The 24,958-nt window shown below is 36.1% G+C and overlaps 1 protein-coding gene across 14 annotated transcripts in view; it reads right to left on the bottom strand.

Moving 5' to 3' along the window:
• Nucleotides 1-24,958, bottom strand: part of BBS9 (Bardet-Biedl syndrome 9) — a 453,760-nt gene that overhangs the window by 319,252 nt on the left and 109,550 nt on the right. For all 14 annotated transcript variants that reach the window (XM_045495275.1, XM_045495280.1, XM_045495266.1 and 11 more), the window contains 2 exons: nucleotides 15,869-16,043; nucleotides 6,058-6,142 (listed from right to left, as the gene is read on the bottom strand). In XM_045495275.1, the coding sequence (XP_045351231.1) occupies nucleotides 6,058-6,142; nucleotides 15,869-16,043 (260 nt within the window). The remainder of the gene's footprint in view (nucleotides 1-6,057; nucleotides 6,143-15,868; nucleotides 16,044-24,958) is intronic.

Here is a 24,958-nt window from a genome sequence, read left to right as displayed (position 1 = left end):
CTATCTATATATACACACACACACAGAGCAGCCAACAAGCTGTCCCAGTTGCCTAGGCAGGACCCTCAACACCTTAAGAACTATACCAGGGTAACTCCATATCTCTGGAACACGGTCAATGTTCAAACAATGCTTCTTAAAGTAATGAAGGAATGAATTTAAAGTTAACATACTTTTCAGAATTCAGTCCCCACTCAATTAATGCTTTTTAATTGAAAAAAAAAAAAAAGAGCAAAGGCATCAGCTGACAGACATATACTGAAAATGGCAGTAACAGTGAGATGGCTGCACAAAAGCAGGTGGACAGAGAGGAAATAAGAGTGTCCTCAAAGTTAGGTTATAATCAACAAATAATGGATCAAAGAAGAGATATGAAAACTCACATTAAAGATACAAACAAATTTCTGGCCATCAAGATATCATTGAGATATTTATCTACTTTAAGTACTAAAATATCTGCAGAAAGTATGAAATCCAAATGGATTTTCTAAAAGTTAAAAAAATATTAAAAAAATAAGATTATCTTGGATCTTAATCAGGATTCAACACCAAGAAATCATTTCATTACTGTTAAATTCAAGTGTAACTTACCTATATAAAAAGATTCCACTGTATACAAAACATAAATGTCAGTCTTGTGACAATCACATTTCTCATTACACTTTATTTTATTTTTTAATTTTTTTAAGTTTATTTATTTATTTTGAAAGAGACAGAGACAGAGAGAGGTGGAGAAAGAAAGCAAGCATGGAAGGGGCAGAGAGAGAGGGAGAGAGAGAATCCCAAGCAGGCTCTGCACTGTCAGCACAGAGTCTGACACAGAACTCAATCTCACAAACCGTGAGATCATGACCTGAAATCAAGAGTCAGACATTTAACTGACTGAGCCACCCAGGCGCCCCTCATTGCATTTTAATAGGCTGGCATTCTAGCATTAAATATCACTATCTGTAACTTGGGCTGATGTGTCCCTGATTCTGAGATGATGATTCATTCAGGATTCAGGCAAATCAAGTTTCTGAGACTGCAGGATGACATCTAGCTATTAAATTCTTTCAATTCACTAGGTATGAGCGCCCCTCTTTGTGACCTCCCCTTAGAGAAATATACCACATTCTAAATGAATGAGTCTCAAAAAACACAGAAGTTTACTAAGAATAATAATTTTAAAGTTCTTCCACTTCCAGTCAAGAGAGAGTAATAGGAAAAGACTTTACCATCACACCTGAAACAACACAACATGGACAAAATGTACGAAACAACAGCTTGCAAGGCACTGAATATCAGACAACAAAGGACAGCAACCCTTTGAAGACCAAGCAAATGAGGTGAGTAGTAGGACTGTTCCATCCGTGAAGGAGTTTTCAGGCCATGGCGCAGGGCGGAGCAATGTAAGCAAGGCCCAGCAAACTCCCTGAATTAAGGATATGGATGCTGGGAGTTCAGAGAAACCAGAGCAGCTGGAGTTCATAAGACAGCAAGCCAAAAGGGAGAAAGCAGCACAGGGACAGAACTTTGACATCTGTGAAGAATCCTCTCAAATATTCATCTGAGTACTTATCAGCACATTCATGTAAGAAAACTACCCAAAGCCAGGGAAAGAACTACCCAAAAGGATTAGAGCTAACAGTGCCCAGCATTCATACTGCCTGGAATACTGCCTGTGTTTGCTAGCCAGACTGGAACACCTCATAATTCAAAGGGAGCTGAGCAGGGCACTCAGAAGCATTTTGCCTAAGGAGTGGGGAATAAGTAGCCCCAGAATGAGCAGTGCTCTGGTCCTATCTAAAAACCCAAAAGGATCAAACTGTCCAAGTATCTTAACTGTGTCCCACAGGCCTAAGCTCAAGAAGAGTTCTAGGAATGCAAAAATATCCAGCACTCAAAAGTAAAATGACTGTATTTCTCATCTAATAAAAAATCACCAGGTATGTAAAGAAATAAGAAAATATGATTTACAAAAAAAGAGATAAATAAATCAACTGAAACTGACTCAAAACTGATGCAGGTGTTAGAATCAGAAAACAAGGACATTAAAACAATTATTATAACTATACTGTATTCTGTATCTTCAAAAAGTTAAGTAGAGACACGGAAGATATAATAAAAAAAAAAGCAAATTGAACTTATAAAGATGGAACCCATGGGAATTAATACCAGGTTAGACATTATAGAAAAAAGATTACTGGTCTTGAAAACACAGCAGTACATGTCATCCAAAACAAAATAGAGAAAATAAAATCTGTGAGCTGTGGGACAACTTCAAGTATCCTAAATGCACGTGTAGCTGGAGTCCCCAGAGAAGAGAAAGACGGAAGACAAAAAAAAAAAGTTTGAAGAATTAAGAGTCAATAATTTTCTAATTTTCAAGGTGCCTGGGTAGCTTGCTCAGTTGAGCATCCTACTCTTGATTTCAGCTCATGTCATGATCCCAGGGTCATGGGATGGAGTCCCACATCAGGCTCTGCATTGAGCATGGAGCCTGCTTAGGATTCTCTCTCTCCCTCTCTCCCTTTACCCCTCTCCCATTCATGCTGTCTTTCTCTCTCTAAAACATTTTTTTTCTAGGGGTGCCTGGGTGGCTCAGTCAGTTGAGCGTCCAACTTCAGCCCAGGTCATGATCTCGCGGTCCCTGGGTTCGAGCCCCGCATCGGGCTCTGTGCTGACAGCTCGGATTCTGTGTCTCCCTCTCTCTCTGACCCTCCCCTGTTCATCCTCTGTCTCTCTCTGTCTCAAAAATAAATAAACATTAAAAAAATTTTTTTTAATTTTTTTTCTACTTTTCATGAAAACTATAAATTCACAGATGCAAGAAGCTCAACAAATCCTAAGCACAAAATAAAGAAAACTACACAAAGCACATCATAATCTAATTGCTTCAAAAAAGTGAAAAAAGAAAATCTGAATAGCAGCCACAGAAAAGATATGATGAAGAAAGAAGCAAAGACAAGAATGTAGGCAGATTTCCCATGAGAAACAATGGAAGCAAGAAGACACTGGAGCAACCTCTTAAAATACCAGGGAAGGAAATACCGTCAAACTAAAATCTTATGCCAAAAATATATTTTCAAACAAAAAGGCAAAAATATTTTTGAGACACAGAAAAACTGAAGGAATTCATTACCAGTGAACTCACATTGAAAGAAATGTGGTGGAAATATGGCCTCCATAAGTTAATGAAGAGTACCAGAAATGGTAACTGCATGGGTAAAAATGTATTATTCTTTTCATTTAAATCACATTAAAAGATACTGAATATTTAAACAAAAAATAGTAACAATGTAATATGGAGTTTATAGTATATTTAAAAATATAGCATATGACAATTAGCACAAAGGCTGAAAAACAGAAGTATGGCTCTTATATGTGAAATAGTATACTATCACCTGAGAGTAGATCATGGTAAGTTAAATATTGTAAACTCTAAAGCAACTCCTAACATGAGAAAACAAAGAGTTATGGCTAATAAGCCAACAAAGATAAAATGCAATCATAAAAAATACTGAATAACTCCAAAAGAAAGCAGAAAAACAGGAAAATGGAAATAAAAACAGATGGGACAAATAGCAAATGGCCAGATGACAAACTTAAACTTATCCATATTAATAATCACATGAAATGTATATGGTCTAAAACACAAATTAGAAAGCAGAGCATATCATTCTAAACAAAAAAAGCAAGACTCAACTATGTGCTGCTTACAAGAAATGCATTTTCAGTACAAAGACACAAATTGGATAAAAGTAAAAATATGGAAACATATCAGAATAACACTAATTAAAAGAAGAATGTTATCAGAGCAAGAAGGTAAAGAGGGTTATTTTCAAAAAGGTAAAGAGGGTTATGTAAAAGGGATATGTTCATCATGAGACATAACAATCCTAAATGCTTATGTACCTAAAGAATAAAAGAATTTCAAATAAATGAAGCAAAAAACTGATAAAAATGCAAGGAGAAACAGATAATCCACAATTACAGTCAGAGATTTCAACATCCCTGCCTGAATAATTGACAGAAATTAGTCAAAATATTAACAAGGATATAGAAAATTTCAACAATGCTATCATCCAATCCAACTAACTGACATTTATAGAACACCCAAGAACAGCAAAAAAAAAAAAAAAAAAAAAAAGGACATTCTTTTCAGGTGCTCAATGAAGATTTACCAAGATAGATCATATTCTAGGTCATAAAACAAATCTCAAAAAATCTGAAAGAATTCCAAGTCATACAAAGTATTTCTCTGACCACAAAAGAAATAAATTAGAAATCAACAAGTAGTTAAGAGGTAGCTCTAACATAGGCAGCTTTTAACTGCCTTCCCACAACTACCTTATTAGAAGCATTCCACTGGATAAATTTTGTTTCTCTGCAATATACTTAATGTTCCATGGCATCACAGTCCTGCCAAGTGACTGTGGTGTAACGAAAGGAAGTTTTACTGCTATTTCTTACTCTATTCATTAATTAAAGGAGAATGGGAAAATCACTCATCTGTAATTGCTTTCAGAACACATTCTCAGTGCAAGGCACAGAGTAGTATCAATAAACATGTACAAATAAATGCGTAAAGGATATTCCAGACTAAATAAAAACTATGTGCAGAAGCCTGGAATCAAGAACAGTCATGGAATATTTAGAACAAGAGAAGACCATGTGGCTGAAGTGCAGAATATATGGGACAAATGGAAGACAACTACTATTGAGGAGGAGGTCAAGGACAAATTGGTCATCATTATCATTGTCATCTTCATCATCTAGACATCTTTGCTAAGTGCATTATATATATATATTTCCAAAGGCAACACTGTAAAATAGGTATCGTCACCATTTTGCAACTAAGAAACTTAAGGCTTAGCATGGTTAATAAACTTGCTCAAAATTAGTAGTAAATACAGCTCTCAAGATCTGACTCCAAAGACTATCCTTTAACTATTATTAGTATGGTGCCTCCAAATTCTGTGAAAAAATATGCCATATTTGTATTTGTTGTGCTCTCTTTCACTTTTTACTAGTATTAAGAAAATGTTTTCATGTCATTCTTGGCTCTTCAAGTTGGCCTGCCTTCCTATCTTAATTTCTGTATCCTAATATAGAAAATTGATTTTCTCTAATATTTTTACTTCCTTGGTATTCTAAATTCCACATTATTTCTTCATGTAGTTTCTTTCATATGTGGCCATTTCAAATTCACTTTACTGTTTCCATCATAATTTTCAGTTCCTTCTGTTTTTCCTTCCTGTCGATGGTGGTTCTCCAGATAAAGAATTCCCAATCATCATTTATCCCCTAATTTTCATTAAATGGAGAATTTACCATTTACAATTTTTCCTCAAACTATTTTTCAAGTTACCAAACTTCCACCTTGTCATTAGGCCAATTTTATCTTTGTGGGCTGTGAATTTTTATCTTTTACTTATATATTTAATCACACGCCTACTAGTAGCAATATTTTTGCCTATTAAAGGTTTCTTTAAATTTTTCTCCTTTTGCTACATTAGTTTATAAACACTTCAGTTAAAAGCAACTCCATCTGGACATTTATAATTCTAGTAGTGCAACTCTATAATCTGAAAAATGGGGTGCTTCGGTGGCTCAGTCAGTTAAGCTCCCAACTCTCAATTTAGGCTCAAGTCATGATCTCAAAGTTTGTGAGTTCAAGCCCTCTGTTGGACCCTGAGCTGACAGAGGGGAGCCTGCTTGGGATTCTCTCTCTCTACCTCTCTCTCTCACCCCTCCCTCACTGTCTCACCCTCTCTCTCTCTCTCAAAATAAATAAACTTTCTGTACCTCCCTTACTCTCTCAGTCTTTCTCTCTCTCAAAATAAACAAACTTTGTTTTTAAATCTGATAAATTATGACACAGCCAGGCATGTGTCTCCATTGCTCAATAACAGTCAACTGAATTTTTTCCCATTGATAGAATCATAACATAGAAAAGAAAAATAGCTAAAATAAATATTTTTAAAAATTTTCTTCCCAGAATTTTTATTCTGAAGAAAATCTGTGATTAGATACAATATTACTGAAATTTTTATATATTAAAAAAGGCCTTACAACAAGTCTTTTTCCAGAACCAAGTTTTTGTTGTTCAGTCTCCTGTCTTTTATCTGCATCCGTTGCAAAAGCAAGCACCTGGTACCTGTTTGAAAGACATGAATAATTATAAATGATTTTACAGTTAAAAAGCATAAATTATTTTAAACTTTAAAATCACATAATCTATAAACTTTACAAACTGCTTTTCTGGGGGGCACCTGGGTGGCTCACTGGGTTAAGCGTCTGACTTCAGCTCAGGTCATGATACTGGTGGTTCGTGGGTTCAAGCCTGCTTTGGATTCTGTGTCTCCCTCTCTCTCTGTATCTCTCTCTCTCTGTCTCTCTCTCTCTCTCTCTCTCTCAAAATATATAAACACTAAAAAAAATTAATTGCTTTTTTCTTGGTTTTAAAAAACTAAAATTTAAGATCGAATTCTTCTTGAATGACACTGTGACATGAGACTATGTAAACCTGTCATGATAAAGAAATTATAACTATGTCCTAAAATTCAATATTGGGTAAACAGCTCTGCCAACGGTCAAAGCATTTCCATTAGAATTTTATGTGACGAACAACAATAGCTAAGAAAGATCTGGCACCAAAACTTCACATAGAAAAAAATGTAAATAATGCAAAGCAGCCAGGTGTAGTAGAAACTGTTAATAGATATTCTATGGAACCCAGAAGACCAGAGTTTAACCCCCAGCTAAGCCACTTACTAGTTGGCAAATTAATTACTCCATGTCTTATCTTCCCCATCTATAAGATGGGAATAATAGTCTCTAACTCAAACATGGATAAAAGAATTTAAAAATAATTTAGTGCCTAGTACAGTAACTGGCATATATTAGGTGCCCAACAGATTGACAGACAGATACAGATTTACACGTATATAAAGATCAATCACCTAGTAGTTTATCTGGTATGTAATAAGTTCTCAATAGGGGGCATTACAGACATTATGACTTTCTGTAAGTATTTTATAGCTTTTATTTCATTAGTAACATTTGGTTCAAAGCATTCTTTAAAACAATTTATACAGGGCACCTGGGTGGCTCAGTCAGTTAAGCATCAGACTCTTGATTTCGGCTCAGGTCATGATCTCACAATTCGTTGAGTTCAAGCCTAACACTGGGCTTGGGATTCTATCTCTCCCCTCTCTCTCTGCCCCTACCCTGCTCACACTCTCTCTCAAAATAAATAAACTTTAAAAAAATTATAAATATCATTTGATCTAGAAATGATTAATTTAACAAATAAAATTTAAATTCCCTATTTCCCATAATATAATGTTATATTGTTAAAGTAATAATCCTACTCTAAATGAAGAAAGTTTAGGCTCACAAATTCCTTTCTTTCCTATGAATCAAAACTCTTACATTGTTCTTCCGCAGCTAAGAGGAAAATCAGTAGATATATCTGGACGTCTCATACTGTCTAAGAGAAAGATATCTGAAAGTATAAAACTCAGGGCCCTGAATGAATAAAAGCAACATGGAATACCTAAATAGGCACTGAAATGTACACTGGTATGCAAATGTCATATACTAACTCTTAAACTATCTCAATCGGGAATACTTTGTAAAGAAAAAAAAAGCCTTTACTTGCAGTTGGATGCAGAATGACTATGAATTAAGGCAGATCTTGCAAGGTATTTATTAAAATCAGTCCTGTGGTTAATATGAAAGCTTAATGTATATGAATTTTACCAATTTAGCAAAGATATAGTAGTGATCCAATACATCTAATATATCTAAGCTCTGACAAAGAAAAAAACTATTATATGGTCTGTATCCATCAGGACCTCCCAAGTAGTTGTAGAGATTCATATACAAATAAGTACAATTCAGAGTGCCCTGTGCCAATAATAGAAGATATATACATAGTACCATGGGAACATGATGGCAGACACAAGTAATTGGAATGGAGGAAATATGTACGTTTTTGATATAGGTTCAGGAGAAGAAAGCTAGGTTTTAAAGAATGAGTGAAAACCCATCATACTGGTAAAGGGGTAAAGGCATTATGGCAAAGCCAACAGCACATGAAAAGGCATGCAGTAAAAGAGACATGAAAGGCCACGACAGGAGTTTAGGAGAGATGCATGGCAGGGAGGAATGAGTCATGGGAAACGAGACAAAAATGTAGGAGGGTAAAGATCTCAGCCTTGTAAAACCATGCTAAGAAATTCCATGGGCAGTTTCAGCAAATATGTCCATACCATTTGAGAGTGACCTGCAAAATCCCTAAGTCTCCAGCAGTGCCAAATAATTAGACCTCACATTCCAACCTTCATATAGGATTGTTTTACTCTTCCCAGTTCACAGTATCAGAAATAGTATGCACTGGTGACTAAAACATCAGCCCAGACCTGGGCCTGCTATAGATCCAACCTCAGGCAATTAATTACATAGGCGGTTCATTTCCTGCACACACCAACCTACTAGAGGAAGATATGGATATTAATGAGATTGTCGTAAACATCCAAAGCTTTTGAGCTGTTTGAAGCTTCTTATAGAACTACAAAGCATTATTATTTCATCCAGGAATAAGTGAGCCCCTAAAGTGGCCTCATTAACATCAAACAGCAGGCAGAGACACAGCCAAAATTGACTCCTGATTTCCAAATCCAGACCATTTCTCTTCCTGGAAGACAACTCACAAGAGCATTTTATTACTAAACGTAATTGACAGTAAATTTAGATGATGACAAACTTACAATACCATCTATTTTATAGTTCTTCCCTAAATCCTCTTTCTGTGACCAATAATGTACGTGGAAACCTATTTCCAAAACCAAACAATTCCAGGCAGAATAGGAAATTTCAAAATAAAGAAAACATTTGGTGGTTTTTTTTCTTACCACTTGAATGTTCAGTGATAGAAGTTGAAGAATAAAATTCCCTTGTTGTGACTGCTGAGAGAATAATCAGGCACAGTGTAGTAAGATTTCACGAAAGAGTGTGTCCTATGTGTTTCTCAACAGAAAGGCACTAATCACAAATACATCAAGTCCAGATGAATGGTAGCACTTTTTGACCGAATAGCCACAAAGGCTTAGCAGATCCTGTGGAGCACCAATGACAAACTCAACCATATAATTTAGTGCTCTTCCATGCCACATCGTAAAAACCAGCAGCAAGTAACTAAAATATGGATTGAGGTGTCACAGAATACAAAAGTAAACCCTCCAAAATCATTTATTTTCGAGTGAAACATATACCTCAAAGGTACTAGGAGATTTTGGAAACTTGATATTTAACCCAGAGAACTCTACTAGAAATGGAAGCTCCGGATACAGAGCATTACTAAATTCATTACAAACAGAACTAAAACATTCTTAGTTATGCCAGGAAGGATCACTTTACTTGAAAGATACCAGCAACAACATAGAAACTTTCCTTACAACTTTTCACTCCTTCGTCAAGTTATGGTTAAACATCTATGTTTGGCAATGTACAATGCTAGGCATTACAGGAGTCACAAAATCCCTGCCATCAGCCCTGTCAATGAGAAAAAGAAGCAAATATGTAATATCAGTTAAAGTGTGATGACTACTTGTGGAAAGAGCAGAAAAACTACTCCGCGAATTGAGAAGGAGGTGTTACAGCTAGGTCAGGAAAGAACTGAAGGAGAGAGGGGAGGCTTACGGACACAATTTCCATATACAGAAAAGAAAGGAAAAACTTCAGAGTGTAGCGTGAGCAAAAGAAGAGAAAGAGAAAAGCTGTAAACATATCTGGAAAACAAACATCTCAATTTGGCCAGAGCCTAAGGCTAGTGAAGAATACAATATTCTTTCTACAATATTGCCAATTAAACTCTACAAGTACATTTTTTTTAATACATGAAATTTATTGTCAAATTGGTTTCCATACAACACCCAGTGCTCATCCCAAAAGGTGCCCTCTTCAATGCCCATCACCTACCCTTCCCTCCCTCCCACCCCCCCATCAACCCTCAGTTTGTTCTCAGTTTTTAAGAGTCTTTTATGCTCTGGCTCTCTCCCACTCTAACCTCATTTTTTTTCCTTCCCCTCCCCCATGGGTTTCTGTTAAGTTTCTCAGGATCCACATAAGTGTGAAAACATATGGTATCTGTCTTTCTCTGTATGGCTTATTTCACTTAGCATCACACTCTCCAGTTCCATCCACGTTGCTACAAAGGGCCATATTTCGTTCTTTCTCATTGCCACGTAGTACTCCATTGTGTATATAAACCACAATTTCTTTATCCATTCATCAGTTGATGGACATTTAGGCCTTTTCCACAATTTGGCTATTGTTGAGAGTGCTGCTATAAACATTGGGGTACAAGTGTCCCTATGCATCAATACTCCTGTATCCCTTGGGTAAAGTCCTAGCAGTGCTATTGCTGGGTCATAGGGTAGGTCTATTTTTAATTTGTTGAGGAACCTCCACACTGTTTTCCAGAGTGGCTGCACCAATTTGCATTCCCACTGACAGTGCAAGAGGGTTCCCATTTCTCCACATCCTCTCCAGCATCTATAGTCTCCTGATTTGTTCATTTTAGCCACTCTGACTGGCATGAGGTGATATCTGAGTGTGGTTTTGATTTATATTTCCCTGATGAGGAGCGACGTTGAGCATCTTTTCATGTGCCTGTTGGCCATCCGGATGTCTTCTTTAGAGAAGTGTCTATTCATGTTTTCTGCCCATTTCTTCACTGGGTTATTTGTTTTTCGGGTGTGGAGTTTGGTGAGCTCTTTATAGATTTTGGATACTAGCCCTTTGTCCGATATGTCATTTGCAAATATCTTTTCCCATTCCGTCGGTTGCCTTTTAGTTTTGTTGATGGTTTCCTTTGCTGTGCAGAAGCTTTTTGTCTTCATGAGGTCCCAATAGTTCATTTTTGCTTTTAATTCCCTTGCCTTTGGGGATGTGTCAAGTAAGAAATTGCTGCGGCTAAGGTCGCAGAGGTCTTTTCCTGCTTTCTCCTCTAGGGTTTTGATGGTTTCCTGTCTCACATTCAGGTCCTTTATCCATTTTGAGTTTATTTTTGTGAATGGTGTAAGAAAGTGGTCTAATTTCATTCTTCTGCATGTTGCTGCCCAGTTCTCCCAGCACCATTTATTAAAGAGACTCTCTTTTTTCCATTGGATATTCTTTCCTGCTTTGTCAAAGATGAGTTGGCCATACTTTTGTGGGTCTAGTTCTGGGGTTTCTATTCTCTTCCATTGGTCTAACTACAAGTACATTTTAAAACACTTATCTAAAGCCTCTCATCTACTTAGCAATGTACTAGGTACATGTAGGAGTGTGGCGAAAGATATGTAGCAAAGAGAAGGAGAGAAAATAAAGTTCATCATAGGTATACTTCTTCAGGGAACCTCCCTCCACTGAACTCCTACTGAGAGGTCCCACCTCTAGGCCTCCTCAGTATCCTATGCACAGCTCACTAGAGCCTCTATCACAGTAAACTCAGTTGACTGACTTGCCACCTCCCACACTTGCTTGCGTACTGTTTGAAGACAAGAGAGAGCTCTTATCTGACTCTGCATTTCTGGTAGTTGGCATAGTGTTTGACACAAAGAAGCCTCTTGAAAAATATTTGCTGAATGAATAATTGAATAAATGAACTAACTTATTCAGTCAGTGAACAGATGTTTAAGATAGATTCTGCTCTCAGGAATCTGATAAAGGAAGACATACTCTGGAATATTTCAGCAGAATACAAGAAGGCAATATATGGTATTTGGCAAAAATCAGTGTTTTAGGCAATAATATATCAAGGAGGTGAAAAAAATGAGGATAACTGAACCAGTTAACTTTAAAAGTCGCTTCCAAATCTGAATGTCCACATCAATAAAGGAAAAATGTGACCAGATCATACAGATCACTGAATGTCAAGATATGAAGCTTTCAATTTTTTAATGGGAAACAAAACTTATCTTAAAGAGGTATTTTAAAAGGGTAGATTATGAGAAGGATCCTTCCAAGTCTAGATCAGAAGAAAATCAGAAATCCAAGTGAGGAAATAAAGGCCTGAATGCCAATGGAAATGGGAAGCAAAGGCTGAATACAAACGGGAAAAAAGTAGAAGCATGAGGATTTACTGACTAAATAACTCTGACAAGTAAAGGAAAGAAAAAGAGATAATCCAAAAAAACAATCCAAAATTTAGACAAACATTGCTAAGAGAATGGTGGTACCTAAGCCCCTTCCACCCCCCTTAAAAAGCAAACAATTCTCTCACTTCAAAAGAAAAACAATGCTCAAAGTGTATTCTTGAATTAGAATCACTTAGAGTAAGTGTTTGCAGTGATGATTCCTGGGTCTTATCTCCAAAACTACTAAATCAAAATCGAGTGTACTGGCAATTGTGAATCTATAAACGTGCATTTTGTAACACGCTGACCACGTGATCCTCATGCAGACTAAAGTTTGAGATTCACAGCCTTCATTATTCCTATCTGAATATAATTGAGCTTGCTTTAAAGTAATTAAATATCAGTATCAAAAGTGAAAACAAATTATGTCTTATAAGCCTTTCATATTAACTGATTACATTCTATTAACTGAGTATAAATAGATGAAGCCTCAAAAGAACAAACCTACAGTTTCCATGCTTCCTCCAATCCTAAATTGCACCAGTGATTATCATTTAATTTAATCTATTAAACTTGAAAGCATATATAAATGTGATATACTATTTAACATTATAAATCCTCTTAATTGTCATCATTTCACAATAATCACATATCCCATGCATTTTTACCATTATAAAAGATCCACATAATGGATATGGTGTGCATTTTTAGTCCTAGATGGAGATAGACTTAATAGATTGGTATGTTGGTAAATTACCATAGTTCAAAGAGAGTGAGCTTCTTTGAGATTAAACTTACACATTAAGGAAACCTACACATTGCTTCCTCATCCAGTCACTCCTGGAGTTATTACCGAATGAATTCCTAGGCACATATTTCAAAGACTAAGTCATGGAGCATTCAAATCTTTGTATTGTGACCCCAGCATAGCACTGCCAGTATCCCTACTTGGCAGGAGTTGAGGCAGAGATCTGGGTGGAAAACTGAAAAGCAGATCTCCTCAATATTGCTTAAGCTCTGGCAGGCTTGAATGAATTATACAGATATTTTTCTCAACCTCTCAAAATAAGTATATTTTATTTCTTACCAGTAGCAATGCCACAATTCATTCGTCCCCTTTGGACAAGAGCCATAGAAGTTAAAGAAGGAATATAATATAATGATATACTACCTCCATCAGTTAACTTCTGCTTAGTCACAAACATTTGCTTATGTTCAGAGTTTTGAATCTAAGAAACCTTGACAATAATTCACAAAAGGTAGATTGCCACTTATGAACGGGATAGTACATTAACTTGCTATTTGCATGCACAATATTGAAACATGTAGACAAAAATTTATAGCTGTTGCCTGATGAATTTATATTTTCTTCCCTCCTTGGGAAAAATCATGCAACCAAAAATAATAAAATGAAAATCTATAATGAAGTGTTGCCTAGATGTTAAGTTCTAAATATTGCCATCAGTACGATAACAACAATAAAGTTACTGAAGATACCATAATCCTCCAAGTCTGTTTCTTTTCCCAGCATGAATTTGTACTTTCTTTTCCCTATTCTCCCTTCCAACAAAAAACATACCCTCCAAAAACTCAAAATCATGATTTTTATTGAAATTTAGCTGGTAGAGGAGACAAAAGTCTCTCTCAAACACAGTTCCCCCAAATCAGTAAGAATTTCTAGCAAAAACGATCATTGGTTTTCATACGGTCATTTTCGTACTTCATTTCTACTATGAATTATTCTTTTAAAAATATTCATAATAACACTTGTATTTCTTGCCAGTATTCTTTCTATGTCACATATTTTTTATAAAAATCATTCCATATACGCATCTTTGTATCTGGCTTTTTTCACTCATACTGTACTCTATTATTTTTAATTCAGGGATAGTCAAACAATTAATCAGCATTTTCTATGGGGTGGCAACTTGACATACATTCAATCCTTTTAACAAGCTTGTCAAAATAGCCATTATTCCCACAACTTCATGGGCAATTAATCTTTGACAAAGCAGAAAAGAATGTCCAATGGGAAAAAGTCTCTTCAACAAATAGTGTTGGGAAAACTAGAGAGTGACATGCAAAAGAAACTGGGCCACTTTCTTACATCATACACAAAAATAAATTCAAAATGGACTAAAGACCTAAATGTGAGGACTGAGACCATAAAAAATTCTAGAAGAGAACAAAGGCAGTAACCTTTTTGACATCAGCTGTAGCATTTTCTTTCTAGATATGTCTCCTGAGGCAAAGGAAACAATAGCAAAAATCAACTATTGGGACTACATCAAAATAAAAAGCTTCTGCACAGCAAAGGAAACGATCAACAAACTAAAGGGCAACCTACAAAACGGATGAAGGTATTTGCAAATAACATATATGATAGGCTTAGTATCCAAAATATATAAAGAACTTATAAAACTCAACCTTCAAAAAACAAATAATCCAATTACAAATCCAATTCCCAATTGGTGGGAATGCCAACTGGAGCAGCCACTCTGGAAAACAGTATGGAGGTTTCTCAAAAAGACAAAAAAAATTTATAAAGGTTAAAAATACAGGGGCGCCTGGGTGGCGCAGTCGGTTAAGCGTCCGACTTCAGCCAGGTCACGATCTCGCGGTCCGCGAGTTCGAGCCCCGCGTCAGGCTCTGGGTTGATGGCTCAGAGCCTGGAGCCTGTTTCCGATTCTGTGTCTCCCTCTCTCTCTGCCCCTCCCCCGTTCATGCTCTGTCTCTCTCTGTCCCAAAAAAAATAAATAAACGTTGAAAAAAAATTAAAAAAAAAAAAAAATAGAACTATGCTATGATCCAGCAATCATACTACTGGATATTTACTCAAAGAATACCAAGACACTAATGCAAAGGGATACATACACCCTATGTTTATAGCAGAATCATTTACAATATACAAGATATCGAAGCAGCCCAAGTGTTCATCTTTTGATGAATGAATAAAAAAGATACAGTATGTATATATGTGTGTGTGTGTGTGTGTGTGTGTGTGTGTGTGTGTGTGTGTGTGTGTAGAGAGAGAAGTACAATGGAATATTATTCAGCCATTAAAAAGAACGGAATCTTGCCATTTGCAATGGCATGGATGGAGCTAAAGAGTAAAATGCTAAGTGAAATAAGTCAGGGAAAGACAAAATACCATATGACTTCACTCATATGCAGAATTTAAGAAACAAAACAAATGAGCAGAGGGAAAAAAGAGAGAGACAAATCAAGAAACAGGCTCTTAATTACAGAGAACAAACTGATGGTTACCAGAGGGGAGTGAGGTTGGGGGACAGGTTAAATAGGTGATGGGGATTAAGGAGTACACTTGTGATGAGCACTGGGTGATGCATGAATTGTTGAATCACTATATTATATACCTGAAACTAATATAATACTCTATGTTAACCACCTGGAATTATAAGAAAAACTTTAAAAGCCAAAAAAATAAATAAATAAATAGCCATTATTATCCCCTTTACAGCCAGGATAAGGACACTGACCATCAAACAGCTGCTCATAGAAAAATGAGGATTCCAGTTCAGGTCGACCTCTCTCCAAATCCTTTATCAATCTCTACACTATACTGCCTTTCAAATATTTTACAACATATAAATGATATCCTCTAAATCACCACAATTATGATTTTATCAAAGAAACTAGTCTTTTTTTAATATTCAGCTTTTTGTAAAAACAAAAAAATCAATCAGCAATATACACACCAAAAGTCATGATTCCAAAGATTCAACATCCAAACTTACTTGTAACTTTCCACTTGTCGACAGGAAGAGACAGTAATGAAGGAATCAGTACGAGAACTGTAAGCAAGAGGGCCAGGTAAAAGAGAACCAGGGAGAAATCTCCCAAAAGCATAGCTTTCCTGTTCAAACACCATCAGCATCCCGTCCATAGACTGGATACAAATTAAATCTCGACCTAAAGAAAAATTAGAGGAAATTAGGTGACCTTTTTATAATGGTTTTCATTTATCACTATCCATCACAAATATGTCATAGTTAATTTATCCCCAGGGTCAATATAAGCAGCTTAAATTTTAAATTACAAACTGATAAAGCTATCAGATTACTATATATCAGTATATATACATTTCCCAATTTTTAAATTATTCAGATGTCTATAATTTTAAGTATACTTATTTTCATTTACTATAATGCTAAAATCTCTAGCTCAAGATAGATAACCTCTAAGAAAAATCATGACCCTTGTAAGATATCATTTTTTCCAAAATCAGAAATAAAACTGTTTAGCAGAGGCTACTTCTCTTCTTCATAGGTCAATCTCATACTTTCAAATGACTTAGACATCAGTTAAACACAACAGACCAAATCCACAGACATGTATTAGGCACTAGTTGTACACAAATCACAGTGTTAACTACTACTAGAAATGAAAAATACTAATATTGAAAAACACCATTCACTGATTGAATTGTTTCCTGCCCTAGAAACAGACAAAACATCTATAAAATACATATCAAATAACTCAAAAAAGACTAACAGTCTGGGCTCAGTCTGGGCTCCGAGTAGGAGCAATTACTAGCCCTATCCATCTGAAAAAGAGAAATGTCGTATTATAAGGTATTAGGAGTTATTAAATGGATTTAATATACTTTGGTATTGCTCAGTCATTTGCCAAAAAAAAAAAAAAAAAAACTTGTGCCAGAGAGTTTCCTTTAATAGCCATTCTTTTGATACCTGAATTATCACTAGACACATGGTCATGCAGCACACAAGCTTACTTTCCTATTTCAGATACAAGCCTATTATAGATATAATTATATGATTATGTTCTTGCCAGTGAGATAGGAGCAGAGGTGATATGCACAACATCCAGATATGCCCTTAAAAGGACTGAGTATACACTTCTCTCTGCTGTTCCCAGCATGATGGTGGGGCTGCAATAGCTATCTTGGCCTCACAGAAAGAAGCCACATATTGAAGATAACAGACTCCTCCCCCTCCCCACCCCCACTACAGCCCTGGACCACTTTATCTCCTTATCTTTCTTATTTCTTATTTAAACCATCATTAATTTTGCATCTTTGTTAATGCATTCAAATGTCTGTATTGTAAATAACACAGAACTTACCTGAACCTAAAGATCCATCAGCATTGCTGACTCTTAAAATTTAGTTTCATTTGATTGGATCCTGGTACCAAAAAACAACCAGGTATAGAAGACATTGGAACAACTGGGGAAATTGGAATATGACCACATGTTAAAAAAAAATTAGGAACTGTTAAGTTCCTTAAGTGTGATCATGGTATTATGATTATGAAAGAGAATGTTCTTTATTGGGAGATATATGCTATAATATTTATGAGTGAAGTAGCACAAGATCTGTACCTTACTTTTAAGTGGTTCGTTAGAAAACATCTGTGTGTGTACACACATGCATATATACATTGACAACTATTGACTCTAGATGGTGGAAATATGGTGTTCATGTTACTTTTTCTGGAATTCAAATTTCTTCACAATAAAAATATAGACAAACAAAATACAGCGTTTAAATATATACCTTTTGTATATAAATGCACTTTCTTAACAATCAGAGAGGGAACTGAACATTAGTGAATTGAGTGGGACCGGGGAGGAGAACAATAAATTTAATCTTAATAAGTCAAGAATCAGAGAGACAAAAAAAAAAAAAAAAAAGGAATCAAAGAGACAAAAGAAATCCAATCAATAAAAAAATTATGCAATGACTCTGACCTTTGATGGCGAATATTACTGTAGCCAAAATGTATTCTTGATGTCTGTATTATTAAAGAATATGAGGTCAGAGTATGTATATTTCCAAGTAGAAGTGCCAACAAAATTTGAATTCATTTCAGTATGGTGAATGTCACTGAACTACAAATCTTCAGACTCCCAAAGACCTAAAAGAAGTGGTCCTTATAATGTGGGTTCCAAGACCACCAGCATCAGCATCATCTTGGAAATGCAAATTTTAGGGCTCCTCTCTAGCTCTGCTAAATCAGAAACTCTAGTGATAGGGTCCAGCAATTCTAGGTTTTACCAAGCCCTAGAGGCTATCTGATGCATGCTAAAGTTTGACAACCACTGCCTTAGCATGGTAAAACAAAGAGCTAGAGCTTGAAAAAAACTTCAGCCCCAGAGAAAAGTTGGCTCCTTAGCATGGCACTATATGAAGTCTTATTTCCTGAAATTCTAGCAATATAGAAGAGAGTGTTTATACTGCAATGTCCACATGGGCTGCCTCCAGAGTCAGATAATCTGGGCTTTGAGTCTAACTCCACCAATTATTAGCTGTGGGCTCCGGCTCAAGTCTCCCTATCTGCAAGATGGCACACCTACCTTAGTTAGCTTTTGTGAGAATTAAATGAAGTAATGGATGAAAACTAAATCCAGCAGGTGGCAAATACTTCATCACATTATAACTTTATAAGTATTTTCTAAGTCTCATACTACATGTGTATTAATGTTTAACTACCTGCTGATTCCCACATACATCATAATGGTGTATGGTTCCTTGATTTTGCTTATATTATGACCTTTCCCAAAAAAATTCTTACATTTATTCTCCTGGTCTAATGAACATTTGCTGGCAGCCTCTTGGTCATCCATTCTCCTCTCCTCCTATCTCTAGTCATGAGATATGAAGAAGACTGACTATATTCTAAGCTTGACAATAGGCCCTGGCTTACCAATTAGTGTCTCACTAATCACAGTGATTGGTTCAGGGATACATATAATTTACAGCTAAAATTAACTTTCTGGGTTTAGCTAGAACTAGAGAAAAACGTACTCTTCCCCCTGAGGAATATGTGAGGAAGATAAAAGTCTCAAATCACAGAGGTCATTTGGCTTTTGCAAAGGAACAATTAAGAGAAGGCCATGGAAGACATGTTTGAGCCACAGTATCAGGTCTCACTTGGAACCAAACCTACCTGGGAACATTTCAGGGAATAAATTCCATAAATACTGAAGCCACCTTGAGCCACTCTGTCCCTGAATCAAGTCAATCAACCCATTTGTCCTCTGAGAGACATCACAACATTAGGCTCATCTCTTTCCCCCTCAACCACCCTCCACGTGTGATCCCATCCTCACCTCCATCTTACAACTAATCATCAATTGAAATGATCTGTTTTTGTGTTTCTTGTTAACCCTAAACTAAACGCAAAGGCAGGAGCCATGTCTTACTCATCTTTGTAAATCCAACAGCTATAAAATGCCTGGCACATAACAGATGCACTAATAAATGTCTCTTAAACTGAAGTAAGCTAGGCAAAATAATTTATTCATCTAAAGCTCAGATTGGCTGAGATTTTATTCTATGTGTTTCACATACTGCATTTGAAGTATGTGAAAAATGCTTTATTTATTACAATCCTGGCTGCTGATATTTAGAAAAATGTAGGGATCAATCCAAAACATTACTCAAAAATAAATAAATAAATCCTTCAAATCGCTGCTTTGGAAGCCACTTCAGAATACATACCAAAGGCTCCCCTTACAGATAATGGGAACAGAAAGAACAGTCCAGAGAAGCCATGAAAGTTTTGTAGTTCTGATAAAACACAGCCAACAGGAAGCCTTCATAAAAGCGATAGGATTTCAGGAGCTATTTAAATGACCTAGCCCTGAACTGTACTCAAAGAGTCCTTACCACATGCTCAGTATTCTATTAGGAGCTGTAAGAAATATAGAACAACAGGAATAAAAATTACTATTGACATTTACTGAGCACCTGTTCTATTCCTTCCTTTGTACTAAACATTTACCCAGCAAATTAGCTATAATCTTTAATAACTCCAAAAGGCGAACAACAGTCCCATTTGACATGAGAAGACTGAAAACCACAGAGCTTAAATAATTTGCCTCATGCCAAAGAGTGAGAAAATGACAGAGCTAGGACTCAAATGAAATCTCACTCTGTTATATCTTACATGTTCCCGAGGAGGCTCCATTATACCACACTAGATCCATTTTACAAATTAACATAAGCTAACATATAAAATCGAAGTGATATGAAACAGACTAAGTAGTACAGACCATCAAAGAGCTTCATTACAGTGAACAGTCTGAGAAAGATTTCATGAGGTAGGATGTATCCCTAGACTGAGAAGGATAGAGATAATGAAGAGCATTCGAAGGTATGAGTAGAGAAAGTTTTGGGGAGGGAAAAGGAACATACTAGAAGAAGATGCAGAAGCAATTAGACTTGACCTAGTGCAATGCAACAAGTTTTACCAACAGAGCATGAAACGTAAAAGCAAGCAGTAGATTGAAAAGATGACAATATCTTAATGATGCTTCCTCAAAAATGATGACTTAACTATACAGAGAAAAATAAAATAGCTTTTAAAGTTGAAATAATTAGGAAGGTTGGAGATTTCATCAGAATTTAAAATTTAGATATTTATCCTATTGATCTTTAACCATGATGAGAAAAAACTAACCATTGTGATTTCAAACCTTATTTGCGAGATCTGGGAAAGAGTTGAGAAAGGACTTAGCAAAATCATTTTGAAAGAGTATTAAAAATCATTCTCTTTTCATTTTCAAAGGCAAAGAAAAATTTCGTGTCTGTGGGGATGGGGAGATGGAGGCACGAAAGTTCTATTATGGCAGCCTTGCAAAATGAACACAATAAATACTGTGTTTCATTTCCTGGTGTTAAAATATCATGTAGCCAAGGCTTTAACATGATGCACAAACATTTGAACTGACTGTTTAATTAACAATTTTCTCTACTAAATTATAATCTATTCATTAAAGTGGTGTGTAGCACTGTGTGTGCATGCATGCGTGCATGTGTGTGTGTCCCCATGCTCACAAGTTCTTTTTACCATGCATGACCCAGAGCACTTTCCATCATTCACTATTATAGCAACAAGGGCCCCATGGTGGGCAGTCCTGAACACCATTTCCTCCATTTCTCTGCTGTCTTTTTCTTCCTGTGGAATCTACACAGCAAAGTAGAACGGCATACATAAAAGAAGACTACCATTACTCAGCATGCTACATGTTTTCTGAATCTCTCTATGCTCATATTTCTTTTACGCATTGAGTAAAAATACAAGTGAAGAAATGCAAACGTGACCTGTGGCCAAGCATATATTGCACTTCAGTGTGCAGCTGTCAAAAATACTTGGTCTTTCTCCAAGCCTGAAAAACACATGAAAAACAGCTGTATAGGTAGTCAAGAAGGCAGACAGGAAACATCAAGAGACTGATACATAAGAACAGAAGAGTCCAACAGTCTGTGGAACTTCCGCTTGCTCCTTTTACACATGCACACACGGAAAAATTTTTGTTGTTGTTTTTACAGAAAAACTGAAACACTAACTCATTAATCTTTATTGCAAACCTAACTCAAAAATCATACAACATGCTTGCTATGAGCAAGGACATAAAAATGTTAAGGGTAGAATTTCAACAGATACTGACCTAAAAACAAATGGTGGATGCATTTCTAGGGCTTGCAGGATTTAAAAAAAAAAATTTTAATGTTTATTTTTGAGACAGAGAGAGACAGAGTATGAGCAGGGGAGAGGCAGAAAGAGAGGGAGACACAGAATCTGAAGCAGGCTCCAGGCTCTGAGATGTCAGCACAGTGCCCGACATGAGGCTCGAACCCATGAACTGTGAGATCATGACCTGAGCTGAAGTCAGACACTCAGCCGACTGAGCCACCCAGGAGCCCCTAGAGCTTGCAGGATTTTAAATTCACCATTAAATATCATTTTTGTACTTTTTTTTATTTTAACCTGTTTTATTTTTTTATTTCTTAAAGCATTTTTGTACTTTTTAATTCATATCATCATATAAATAAAACTACCATAATTTTGAAATACATGATACTATTTGATTATGCTTAATAACTAATAATTGGCAATTAAATGAATGAAAGAATAGCTAGCTTCTTTCTTATTACTCTCTCCCCCATATTTTTTTATTTGAGCATTCTAAAAGCAATTTATGTCTGATAATAATGTAATATTCAAGGAGATTCTAAGTTTAAAACCTTAGTTATATATAAATAAATAAAATTTAAAGCCCTAACCAAACAGAGGAAATCAACAAATAGAACACATGTGTTGAGCTAAATAGCTAATATTTTTAAATATGTACCAGGGAAAAATTACATAAATTCTCAACTATTATTCAAGAGTTTCCCCCAATAAATAACTTCATGAGACTAATTACTTTAAGACTCAAGAAAATAAAAGTTGAGTCTACATACTAACTCTTCCTATGAACTTGCCTTTTGACATTTTAATGTGTCTCATTTTAATAGGTACTTTAATAGCCTTACAAAGACCACTAGTGTGTGTTCGACCAAGCTATTTATCACAATTTTCCCCTTAAACTGTGAACAAGTTTAATAACATATTATAACGAAATTACAACCATTCGTTAAATTAGCATTATATGTGATGGATTCAATATGAATGCAATGTTAGAGTTTAAATGAAGGCCCTAAACATTATATTATCACTTGCATAAGATATTGGATGAATTACTTTGTCCAATGTAATGATCATGAAAGGTCTGATAACATTCTCCAGAACTCACATTCATTGAACAAATTCCACAAACATTCACTGTTACACCTAGTACATGCTAGGAGAGCCACAGCTGCCACCCTCAGAAAGGTCAGTGAATATGGGAGTTAACCAGTTAAATATTATAATTATGTAAGAACAGAGGCATATTAGACTAAGTTAACAGGCAATGCAACTTGATTAACAGCGTCTGGAAGAATCAAGAAAAGCCTCAAAACTGAGACAACACCTGGGTCTTGCAGGTTGAGAAAGTTTGCCAGACCATCAGAGAAACAAAAGCAGAGAGGGCACACTGCACAGACACATGGATCATAAGAGAACTACCTTGGGAGAGGAGTGAGAACAGTGAACTCGGGGGGAGGGTGTTAGGTGGAGGGAGACTGCTGATGAATACGGCAGGGATGCTCATCAGAACTGATGGCAAAGTGGGGCGCCTGGGTGGCGCAGTCGGTTAAGCGTCCGACTTCAGCCAGGTCACGATCTCGCGGTCCGTGAGTTCGAGCCCCGCGTCGGGCTCTGGGCTGATGGCTCAGAGCCTGGAGCCTGTTTCCGATTCTGTGTCTCCCTCTCTCTCTGACCCTCCCCCGTTCATGCTCTGTCTCTCTCTGTCCCAAAAATAAATAAATGTTGGAAAAAAAAAAAAAATTTAAAAAAAAAAAAAAAAAAAAGAACTGATGGCAAAGTCACAACCACAACTTGAGACCAGAGTTGCTCCATCCTTATTTTAGCCCTGAAAGCTCTGCCAGTTTCCTTACTGTAAAGTAGTGGTATAAAAAGATTATATGATGTTGCTATAAGGTAAAATACAATGAAAATATATAGCGCCTGATCCTGATAAGCATTCAATAAGTGGTAAGTAAGTAATATTATTGGATTGCCCTCTTCCTTACAGACCAAATCATGTGAAAAAAAACCTTTAAGCTGAGAGGAATAAGGTGCTTCAGAGCAAAAAGGGCAAGTTTAATGTAAGAAGGAGTACTCAATTGGAAAATTATCCTTTTTGTCAAAACAAAGGGTCTTTAAGAATTTAAGAACTATGGAAAATCTTTCAAAGCTTAGGTCTGTGTGAACTACTGGCTATTCAAGATGATTTTTTGCCTATTTTAAGTTTACTTTCCCCAAAACAGCAATTTCCCTCACATTAAAATCTCTAAAGAAATGTACTGTGAGTGTGAAGGACTCCTGGGTGGCGCAGTCGGTTGGGCATCCAACTTCAGCTCAGGTCATGGTCTCGTGGTTTGTGAGTTCGAGCCCTGCGTCAGTCTCTGTGCTGACAGCTCAGAGCCTGGAGCCTGTTTCGGATTCTGTGTCTCCCCCTCTCTCTGCCCCTTCCATGCTCATGCTCTGTCTCTCTCTGTCTCTATGTCTCTCAATAACAAATACACGTTAAAAAAAAATTTTTTTAAGAAAAAGAAAAGAAACGTATTATGAGTGTGCCAGAAAGCCCTATCTGGGAATGCACTGTCCCTGCCTCCGCATCCTTCCCCCAACACACACATATCTATAATCTTCCCTCACCTCTTTTATTAACGTTTTATGCAAGATTACCCTGAGTGACATAAGAAAGACAAGACAGATGATGTCATACAGGATGCTTCTTAGCAGCATTCTTTTCTTCTCTCTCATAAAAAAAAAAAAAAAAAAAACCTTAAAGAATATAATGTTGGGGGTATAAAATTTTCAAGTAACTAGTTTCAAAGTGAGGTAGATGTCTCAAGGTAATTCCTGTCAGTCATGATAGGAAACCAAAAACCAAAAGAAAATACTAACAAACAGAAAACATTTTAAATACCTCTTCATTTTGTACAAATATTCTTCATTTGCAATATTATCCATCCCATAAAGCAATAACCCCAAAAGCTAAACATTTGCTTTTTATATATTGTTAACTCTCTTAATCCTAAAATCATGAGTGTATCCAAAGAAAGAACAAAAAAACTATAGTCTACACTAGAGTCAGTCAAGCCAATTAAATTAGGTTGTGAAAAAAATAACTAAAGGCAAGAAATTCCCAGCTGAGGTTCAGCTTCATCTAAACTCATACAATTTTTAAAAAGTAAATAAAAAAGAATTAGGGATAAAGACAACGGTAACTTTAAATTTCCTGAACTGTCAATTCTTATCACAAAGTTTGATGTGCCATTTAACCATTGTTTGGTCTAATAAATTTCCTTGGATTCTTCTAAAAGAAGCAGCTAAAATACCTTATCTTTAATAAAACTCATAAAAACAAATATACCAAAGCCATCATCTTAATATACATATACAATCATGTTATCAACCCATTCAAAA

Source organism: Leopardus geoffroyi, chromosome A2, assembly GCF_018350155.1.
Source record: "Leopardus geoffroyi isolate Oge1 chromosome A2, O.geoffroyi_Oge1_pat1.0, whole genome shotgun sequence".
In the NCBI taxonomy this organism is placed as follows: Eukaryota; Metazoa; Chordata; class Mammalia; order Carnivora; family Felidae; genus Leopardus; species Leopardus geoffroyi.
The sequence above is the reverse complement of the archived record's forward strand: the minus strand, read 5'-3'. Positions and strand labels throughout refer to the sequence as shown.